The sequence below is a fragment of the Entamoeba invadens genome, assembly GCF_000330505.1.
Source record: "Entamoeba invadens IP1 unplaced genomic scaffold scaff_1105074726227, whole genome shotgun sequence".
In the NCBI taxonomy this organism is placed as follows: Eukaryota; Evosea; order Mastigamoebida; family Endamoebidae; genus Entamoeba; species Entamoeba invadens.
The window spans coordinates 6583-18095 of record NW_004191916.1 but is presented as its reverse complement, the minus strand read 5'-3'; the positions used below and the strand labels follow the sequence as shown (position 1 = coordinate 18095).

The 11513-nt window shown below is 26.2% G+C and overlaps 1 protein-coding gene across 1 annotated transcript; it reads left to right on the top strand.

Moving 5' to 3' along the window:
- Positions 1-13: 13 nt before the first annotated feature.
- Positions 14-1669, top strand: EIN_091580 (hypothetical protein; the record flags this gene model as incomplete). The annotated part of the gene is made up of 1 exon (XM_004185921.1): positions 14-1669. A coding segment is annotated over one exon (1656 nt), but the record flags the coding sequence as incomplete, so codon positions are not given.
- Between the last annotated feature and the right edge of the window lie 9844 nt (positions 1670-11513).

The following is an 11513-nucleotide window of genomic DNA, read 5'->3' as shown; positions in this document are numbered from 1 at the left end:
AGAAACAGAAGATCAAGAAATTATTCATACTGTAACACTTTATACAACAAAACTGAATTATAAAGTCGAGTTTCCTCTTGATAGTACAAGAATAGAAGTCCCATCAAGTGTCACAAAAATATGTTATTTGTATTTTGGGAAGTACAAAAATTTGCGTGAAGTAGTATTGCCGACAACAATAAAAAAAATTGAAAGTTCAATATTCGATGAGTGCACCCAACTCACAAAAATATCATTTTCAAATAGTGTAAACACATCATACGACTCAAACGACAATTCAAATGTTAATGAAATCGAACAATTCAAAAAGTATTTCTTTGACACTGTTGTTGTGAGTTACACATTTTATCTTCAGATGAAGGCGTTTGGGTATATGTTTCATAACGTTAATTACAAAATAAGCGATTATGACATGTATGGTACAAAGGCTGATTACTCCATAATCAAAAATGTTGACAACGAAGATAAAAACGTAATTTTAAAAAATGTGGATAATTTGTATAAGTATATTTCCATGAGTTTCAATCATGTCAATAAGTTTGTGATACCATCACAAATAAACGTTCTCGAACAATGCAGTTTTGTTGGTGAGTATCTCAGAGAAATAGATTTGTCACTAGTCACAAAGAAGATTAGCGGTGGATGTTTTAGTGGTGCTCAATTTCTACAAAGTGTTACATTTTCAAATACTTTAGAAAAAATTGATAATGAGGTATTCATAAATTGTCATTCATTGAAAAGTGTGACACTCCCAATGAGTCTCAAGAAAGTTGGGAAACGATGTTTTGCAAATTGTTACTTGCTTGAAAGTGTGTGTTGTGAGTCACAGGAAGTTGTTTATAACTCGCAGTGTTTTATGAATTGTTTTAATTTAAAAACAATTCCAAAAATTCAACATATGAAAAATGGAGTCTTCTGGTGTTGTAATTCTTTTGTCAAATTTGAAAATTTTGGAGATGTTGAATGTATTCCCCATTGCACGTTTTTGAATTGCTATAACTTGAAAGAGATCGTTTTCCCAGAAACACTTAAAACAATTGAGAAATTCGCATTCAAAAATTGTTACTCACTTGAGAGTCTTACATTTCCAAAAATACTTGAAAAGGTGGAGGACGGTTGTTTCATGAATTGCTCAAATTTACAAAGTGTCAACTTGGGTAACTTAGAAATCAGATTTGGAAATGATGTGTTTGAAGGATGCACATCACTCAGTAAAATATATTTTGAGGGCGAGAAACTTATAACTTATAGTGGGGAAGTCAGTTATTTACTTTACAAACAATTTGAAAAGAATAACATTTTTTGTGACAACGTGAAAGTAAAATTTAACGATTTGAAAATATTTGGAATTGATATTTTGAAAGATGAAATTGTTCATAATATTGATGAAGGCGCGTTTTTCAACAATACGACAATCACTGAAATTGAAATACCAGATAATATCACTCAAATCGGAAACTTTTGTTTTGCATGTGCAACACGACTTGAGAGAGTTGTATTGCCGTCATCAATAACAGCGTTGACTCCTTTCTGTTTTGACAATTGTGTGTCATTGAAGACTATTAATTTGGAACATATTAAGAAAATTGAGATGGGGTGTTTCGACAATACAAATTATGAAAAACTTGAGTTTTCAATACCAATGACAAGCCAACTAAAAAATAACTGAAAGCTTGCTTTGTTTTTGTATTTTATCGTTTTGTAATTATAAATTCACTTTGATAAAATGTTATATATTTAATAGTGTACATTTATGTTTTTTATTTTCAACATATTTTGAATATCAAAAAATTAGAATTAACTAAACTGCCCATGAAGGAGCAATTCCAGAGCCTCCGTATTCAAAGCACCCATCTCTTGTGCATCTGCAGCTGTTGCAATAATTACCAGCTTCTCTCTTTCTACCAGAAGCATCTTTTCCACATGAATTGCATTGGCACTGTCCGCACTTTTTGCACTTTTGCCAACTTGTGACATGACAATAAGGGCAACTATATCCCATTTTCCGTTTTAAATATAAAGATTGACGGTTTTATATGCTTTACACATCTGAAAATGGTTACAAACTTCACTGGTTTCTTTTTAATAACTAAAAATTGTTTTGTTCTATTTGCACATGTTATTAATTAATAATTATTGGATTATTTTTTGATGTAATAAAAATAATTATCTAATATTAATATTTGCATAACATTCGGGGTCCACCAAACCAGGATGGTTTTCAAAAAAAAACTAAAAATTCAACAAACTTGTAAAAGATATTGTGTTTATGCCGAAAAATAGAAAAAAGGCAAAATACCTTTGTTTTTTCATTTTTTTTATTTTCTAAAAAACAAAACGACATTTAAGACTTATTTTTCAAACCATTTAAGATATTGTTAAGTGGGTGTATTTATTTTAGTTACGATATCAACGTTGTAAAGAGACTAAATAACACTACATTTATTATAAACACTCTATATTTTTTTAACAACCGATTGTAATGATTTGATATAATATCTTTTTAAATAATATTTCGAAAAGTAAACATATAATTCAACTTTTTCATCGTGTTGATATTCTTGATAAGTTTCATATGTTAATCAATGTTTTTATTGATATTTACAAATAATATTGTGACAATCTTTGAATCAATACACTTTCAACAAATGTGTTGTTACAAACTTATTATCTTAATCGAAAAAGAAACGTGTCGTTGTTAAATGATTTTTGAGTACAACAATCGTTGTTAAATATAAAACCTTTTGTATTATTTGCTGTTGAAATGTGATTATTTGACAAACATGAATTTGTTCTTAATAATTGTCACAGTTGCCACTTTTGCATAAATAAAATAAATACACAAATAATCGTTTAAAATTTAAAAAACAAGAAAATAACTGAACATTTTTTTTATATTCCAAATATAATCTGGATACTTTCCATGTGTTTTTAGCAAATAAGCTAAGAATAACGGTTTCCAAAAAACTCGATTTGATCATGCAAAGAACTGATTTATTAAGGTTATCTATTCAAAAAAGTCATATGATATTGTTTTTAAAATAATAAAGTGTTTAATTTTGATTTTTTAAATAAATTATGAATTCGTTGTTTAAATTTTTATTCATATAGTTTGAGTTGTAACATTAATCACATTATTTAAAAAACGCAACTTTAAAACAGATTATAATGTTACAGTGACTTTATTGTTTTTATTTTTATTGAAATAAAATTTATTATGGCTTGAAAAACTTTGACTAGAATAGTTAAAATTAAAAGTCAAATAATTTTGATTTAAGTGTCGTTTTAGATTTTTCAGCCACGTGTTTACCATTTTGATTTGTAATTGAAAATGAATGGATTAAAATTTTTTAACTGAAAAAGATAAGTTTTATGTGATATTTTTTATTTTTTGCCACGTCTTAAACAAAAAACTGGAACTTGAAAACCCCTGATTACATTTGATTAATATATGTTTATTAACGCTTAATATACAGTAGAACAAATGAACCTTAGCCCAATAATTTACTTTAGCCCAAAGAAATTCCTATATTTTTCTTTGAAAAAACGGGTTTTTACTAAAAAAACAAATATTTCAGAAAATTGACTTTTATATAAATATAGTTTATTAGTTTAATATAACAATAGAAAATAATTGGTTTTTTGGGGGGCTAAGATTAATTTGCTGGGCGAAGGTTTAATGGCTAAACTGTAACATTTAAACGAATAGTAAAATGCACACTGTGGGTTTAAACCCACAAATATTTCGAAAAATACACATTATTTATAAAATTGATGAATAATTATCATATAGCAATATTTAAAAAAAATACACTTTTTTAAACGAAGAGTATTGTGATGTTGTTTAAATACAATTGATTTATTTTGTGTAATGTTTTATTGCATTTTTAAAAACTATAGTTAAGAAAAGTTATTAATTTATATATCTCATATACATGTATATCTTAACAAAAAGTTGTTGAGTGAGAACAATAAAAGTTTATGTGGTTGCACAAATAATATAATTGTATTTGATTGTATGTTATAAATGTTAAAATTCAACAAAAGGTCAACATTTTACACAATACAGTAAAACTTCTCAATAATGGGTTCTTAGATAATACCACTCCTCATTATAATAAACGATTTCCATTTAAAAACTAAATATCTAAATAATAGAAAAAGTATTTAATTGATATGCCTTTGGCAATTATGTAACATCATTTTATTAACCAAAAAATAACAAATAAACATTAATTAAAAAATTTATAATTTTATTAACCATTTAACACTAAAAACCATATCATTCAGTTACATTTGATATTTAAGGTCTAACCTGCTTCAACATTGTCGCATAGACTACCAAGTCTATCTTTAATATAAATGACTTTAATTTCTTCAACTGTTTTGACTTAATCAAGTTGTTATATTAATGGCTTCTTACAATATCATCAAACTTCATATCATTTTCAATATTCATTTTTTAGAATCATGTATTCCGTAACCTCATGTTTTAAAGCAAGTAAAATATTACAATTATAACCATGTGCCATTGTTCTGTAATTTTTTATGAGCAATTATTATTCTGTAATCACATTGATGTTTTTAATTGGTTTTTATACAATATATGTATTCTAAAACATTATTTTAAAAAGACTTGTTTTGTAAAGTTTATTATAATATACAAAATATTTAATACAAAAAGAAAAATATAAACTTGAAAAAAATAACCAAAAATTGTCAATTTGTTTAACAATTAACATAACAACCATATTAATTTTGTAAAAACCATTTATTATAACAATTTGTATATTATTTCCATTGTTTTAAATCTTTTTATAAATACACGTTTGATTAAAAACTTGTTAATTATTTCTGGCCAACTTTTCTTAACAATTCAAGACCAACTCTCTTAGTTTTGTAAAGCTCTATACCATGTTTACTGTTTAAATAATATTTCTCAAGAGATCTGGCTTTCTCTTTTAATTGTTTATACTTTTCCGTTGATTGATTTTTCATTTTCATTCTCTTCGATCATATGACGTTGTTGGCATCGTAAAAGTTCTTCTTCTGTGAAAAACCAATAAATTTTTAAACAAGATTGTCTAACAACTTCACACACTACATTCATGTTTTTTAAAAGACAAGGAACAAGTCCGCATGACACAAAAGCAGTAACTACATTTTTTGTCGTGGTTACTTTCTACCATGAATCAGATATCGAACGAATTTGCACTGTTATATACGACAGGTTGGCGTATTTGTCTTTGTTAAAACATTTGTCAAAAGAATATATTAACTAAAATAAGAAATCCGGAAGTGAGTTATTTTTTAAATTTGGTTAATTAATCGGGAAAAGTATTCTAAATTATTTATACCTAAAATTAAACGTTTTTGGGTTTTTTGACTTATTATTGATTAGTAGTGGAACATAAATAGACTAGAATAATTAACACAAATATATTTTAACTGTAATTTTTGAACGAAACAACACGAGAAATTTTTATTTTAATTCTTTTCTTGTTATTATGTCAAAACTGTTGGCATATATGAATATTATAAACCCAAAACATTTTAACATTTTAAAAACAAAGAAGTTTATTATAACACAACCTAATATTAACTATAATTATTGTATTAAAAAACTGTCTTTATAAGTATTTTATTTATTAAACACCTTAACAAAATAAAATTTTAATCTAAACTTTTCGAAATCACTTTAAATTGTTGTACTCTTAACTAAATATGACAATGGAAAAGGACGAACTTATTGCGAATGCTTTAAAAGCCAGTAGGCATTACAAAGAAATTCAAACACTATTCAAAACTTCTCCAAAAAGAATTTCAAGAATTAAAAAAATGCATTGAAGAACATGAAAATGTTATTCAATAAAAAGGAAGAAAAAGTTTATCAAATACAATAAATATTGAAATATCCAAAATAACATACGACAAACCTTTTTCATCATGTTTTGAAGAAGGAAAAATTGTCGGCTGTTCAAAAACAACCGCAGATAAAATAAAAAATAATCATTTTAGATATTGCAAACAAATATCCACACAAGTTTTGACTCAAAAACAAATAAAAGACAGATTGGTATTTTCCAAAAAACAACTTTGGAATAAAAATATTAAAAAATGGGAAAAAACAATAATAAGTGATGAAAGTCGGTTTGGGTTGTATCCAGACAAAAAGTGGTGTTGGAGACCAAAATCATTTTTAGCAAATCTACGCGAATTTAACAAAAGAAAGGGTAACAGAAAAGTTCCCAAAGCCATCAAAGAACATTTTTCTCAAACTCCCAAACACAACTGTTCAATAATGGTATGGGGAGCTATCTGGGTCGGATACAAGAGTAAATTAATACGTTGTTCACAAAAAGAGGGAGGAAAAGAATATATTGAATTACTCGAAAATAGTCATTTCTTCGAAGATGTTAGAAAGAAACTAAACAACAACATTGTGCATTTTCAACAAAATGGTGCTCCTGCCCATCGCTCACTTACTACTAAAAAATATTTACAATCAAAGGGTGTAAGGCTGATGTTATGGCCATCAAATTCTCCAGATCTATCCCCAATAGAACATTTATGGGGAAATATGGATAGAAAGTTAAGAAAAAACTACCCGGTTATTAAAACAGAAAAGAGATTGTTTTTTTTACCGAGAAAGATTTCGAATGAAATTCCACAATCATTGGTCGACAAATTGATGTTTTCAATTAAAACACATTTTGAATTATGTGTGAGTCAAAAAGGAGGTCCAGTTGGCCATTTATCAAATTTCAAACAAATGAAAAAATGGAAAAAATACAGTGTTTTAAAAATAGAATATTAGGAAAAATTAAAAATTTGTTTATTGTAATTGGTTATTAATTGAAAAAAAAAATAATTCGGAAGAAATATAAAAATAGAACAGCATGTTTTCCTGTATATTTTTAGTAAAACATACCTATCAAAAAATGTACACTTCCTAAAAAATGGAACCAGTTTATAACCACAATGTTGAATTATTTATAATTAAAATATGGTTAATATATAATACATTTTATTAATTATTATTACTAAATCATACCTCTTATATATATAACAAACTTTTTGTATACCGAAAACAAAAACGTTGAGGGGTTGCGTTAAATGTGAAGAATGTGCACACAGTTTGAGTACTGTTATTTTATTTTCTTTGAAGATTGTAAGAACTTCTTCTGTGAGATATGCTTTAATCCCATCCATAACAATTACTGCCCATTCATTTTTCGTTTTTATTTTCATTCTTCTAACTTCCAATTCTGGTAATAATAATTTTTTGACCCAATAAATGAAAATTGTGTTCATCATAAAAGTGTTCTTTTGATATATAATATCAAATTGGTCAAATAACATAAATTCTTGAATTTTGTTATCTATTGTGTGTCTTGAACTATGAATAGTGGCTTCAATTTTTGTGTTGTTACCCCAAATACCCCCAACGAGAGTAACCCTTCTTACACTTCTATCAATAGAATAAAATTCCTTGTGAAGAATTGTCAAGTCACAATAGACTTTCTTTTTCAGAGCATCAACAAATGGAATAAATCATTCTCGTCAACAATAAGAAGAAGAGAATGATCAACTCCAGCTAATTTCAAGACTTTTCCAGCATACTGTAGTTCAGAGTTTAATAGTGTTTTTGAGTTATCAATGTATCTTTCGAGTTCCACGGCATTTAATTCAGCACGTTTCTTTTCCATTGGTTTGATTACTGTGGGTTTAATAATGCTATTGTGACGTAACCAGTCCATCGTCGATTTTTCATTAAAAGTCTTCCCAGACACCTTTTCAATTAAATTATTGACATCAGAAGAAAAAGTGGCCTTTCAGTATTTTGTCTTTTTTTAATAATATCAACAATTTCATTTTTTTTGTTTTATATTATGTAGACATGGTCTACCCCAAATTACATCTGCCTCATCCGGCTTTTTAATAAGACCTTTGCATGTATTATAATTTTTCCTGAGAATTCTTGATATTGAAGCAATTGAAAATTTACTTTTTAAAAATATAACTAGCTCTCTGAGATCTTTCAAAGCAAGCAATTCAGTCTCATATTGGCGACAAAACATGGCAATTTCACAGTCTTTCGCAGTGAATACGTTTTTATAACAAATAGAGGTCGCCTTTTAGACCTCTTTAATTCCTTTTCCACTGTGTTATTAATTAGATTAAACTCTTTAGAAATTCTTATAATTCATATAACAAAAAGGTTTAATTGAAATAGGGTAATTTCATATAAAAAATTTATATAATTTATAGTAATTGTTATGAGCAAGTAAACAAACTATTATTTATTCATTATTAACATTCATGTTTTTTATTCATTGTAATTTTAATATGACAGTTGTATTAAAATATTAATACAAGTTACAATTAAACAATATAATTATGTCATTATGGTTATGAAATGATGATAAAAGTTAAATGAACTGTATTTTCTCAATCTTATAATAAATTCATCAATTGTTTTTTTGATAAATAAATTTGTTTAATAATATAGACATGATATTATAAAATTAAAATACAATAATTTATAATCAACATCGTTTAATTAAAGTTTTTTGTTTATTTTTTAAATTATGATCTTGTTTATAAATTGTGTGTATCTCCAATGCATTTAATTTTAGAATAGAAAAACATGTGGCCAAATTGTTTAAAATATCTGTTAATATCTAAGTAATATCGTATATATCGAATTAAACGTGGATTTGTGTTCTAAACATTTCAACAAAAATACAGAAATGTTTTGATTTAAAACAATGGATGATTAATATTGTTTCAAATTTTTGAATTCAGTAAACACAAATTGTATCGATAATGTCATGCATTAAAGTTTTGATCGTTATTTATTGTGGTGTATTAGAGTTACATTTGTACATTTTTAAATTCAAACATAAACATTTGTATAAAAATTTACATATTTTTATTTGTTTTAGAGGATGAAACTAAACCTTTAGGATTTGTCTTTTATTAAATATAGAAAAAACAAATGCTATTAATATAATATATTGTTGTTGTAAAAAAATATAGTTTAAATTTAAAAAAATAAATCATTGTTAATAGTTTTGAAATTTTTCATAAAAAGATGGCATAGTAAAATATAAGTGGTTTTAGTTTAATAATTCGGGTTTATTTAAAATGATTTAAGGCTTAAATTGCCGAATAAAAATTTACATTTTTTAATAATTCAAGAAAAGGTACAACCATTTTAACAAAAAGAAAAGAAAAGAAAACAATAGAATTATTTTTTTCCAAAAAAACAATCCAATAAAAATGATAAAATTTTGGAATATAGAAAAAAAAAGAAGTCTTTGGATTAGTGGTGCAACTTTTTCTCCTTACTTTATTTTTATTCAAAAACCCCTTCTAATTTAAACCGGCCAATAGTCAGTTTTATTTTACTTAAAATAATTAACAAATAAGAACTCATTTACCTAAGATTGATCAAAAATAATCTTTTTGGATGTATTTTCATATCACTTTATCGTGTTTCAACATTTAATATAAAACGCTACATCATCAATCCACTTTATAACAAACAATGTCAAATAGTCACATTAACAATATAACGACAATATAAACACCAATATAATTATAATCAAATGACAATATACTTTTTTATATAAAAAACAACCAAATATATTAAACCATCATTAGACCCCATTTTTCTTTCTAATGCTTTGCTCTTGTTTAACACAAATAAACTCATTCATGTTTATTTGTGTGACTATAAAATATACAATTCAAAATTGAGTTGATAAAAAAACAAATAAATTTTTTTTTCAAAAATTTGTTTTGTGTATGAAGGCAAAAAAAGGGTTTAGGTAAAAGAAAAAAATAAAAACTTATTATTATTACGTTTTTGAACGTGTTAATAATAAATTTGAAAAAAATAAGATAACAAAAGAAATTTTTGTTAAATAACTTAACACTTAAAAAACATCGTTTTTTTAAATGGTTTTGCTTTAAGAATGTTTTTTTCAAAATAATTGTTTTAAAAATTGCATTGCACTGGAAATTGTTGTACCACCCACAGTCGGTTTTATTGGAGAGAATTGTTTTAAAGACTGCAAAAATGTTATTCACTTAAAAATGAATAATTATTTTTTGGTATTTTGTTTTATTATCAACTAAAACATATCTGCCTTAGTATGACTAAACACTTTATTTCAAATATTTTCAGTATCACTACTTTGATATTAAAAATTAATCAATATCACAAATATTACATATGATACATTCAAATTTCTGAGAAGCACATATTTTAATTAAAAAACTAATATTTTCGACAATTCGTATTTCATAAACTCAACAATTAAAATGAAATTTAAAATTTCACTCTAAAATGCTTTCTCTTGAAAAAACAAAATTTACAATACCCGCCCACTGTTTAAAATTTGACTCTATAAACAACTTTATTCTCAATAATTACAATTTTAATCATTTTTTTTTTCAATGAAAAACAATCGAAACATTTATTATAATTTTTAACTACAGTCAGTCTTTAAACTTTATCTAGTCTTAAACGTTATCTGGTATATTTTGGACCATAAAGATTGGAATATTTCGGGAAGCCGTCCCATAAACCCATCCCAACCGTTTCGGGTTTATTCAAGCTTTACCTAATGCCTGATTTTTAGACAAAATTAAAGCTATTTTTTGTCCACCAGATTACTTTAAAGGCTGACTCTATATACATCTGTTACTGATTTTAAATAAGTAAGACATATTTATTCAATTGTTAATAGATACTAATTATGACACAAAGTATCAGAAGCCAAGATATTTATAATAATATAAATAAAAACCAAAAATAACAGCCAGATGGCGACACGTCGTGTGTCGTGTCTTGCAGTTTTGGGATGCAAATCACTTTTTAAAACAACGGCGTGTATATCACGGCATTGTGTGGGAAATGTCCAAATAATAATACAAATCAAGAAACCCAAACAATAGTGTGTTGAGGAAATAGAACACCAAATAAAAGATTGATTTTGAAAGAGAAAGCATTCAATGGCAACAAAACCAAGAAAGAGAAACGGAGCAAAGGAAGGCGGAAAGAGATTCCAGACGGACGACAATCCAGCACCAACAAAGTCATATGCACTTGCTTCAATCATGCACACCGAACGTGAAGAAACCACTCACGAGAAGAAGGAGAAGAAGAAAGCAAAGAAGTTGTATTATATTTTTTGACTTTTTATTAAAATTTTAATAATTAACAATGAAGAATTTGAAGTATCTAATTGTTTATAAATTTTTGTATTTATTATGAAAAAAATAATCCAGTATATCTTAAAATGGATTCAATAAAATGGAAATAGATAATATATGTAAGCACACGTGGCCGAGTGGTCAAGGCGTTGGTTTTAGGCACCAATTTCGAAAGATTCGTGGGTTCGAACCCCACCGTGTGCATTTTATTATATTTTATTTAATCAGTTACAATCTTTTTATCAACAGGTAACTTTAATTCAAACTAGAAAGAAATAAAATCTTAA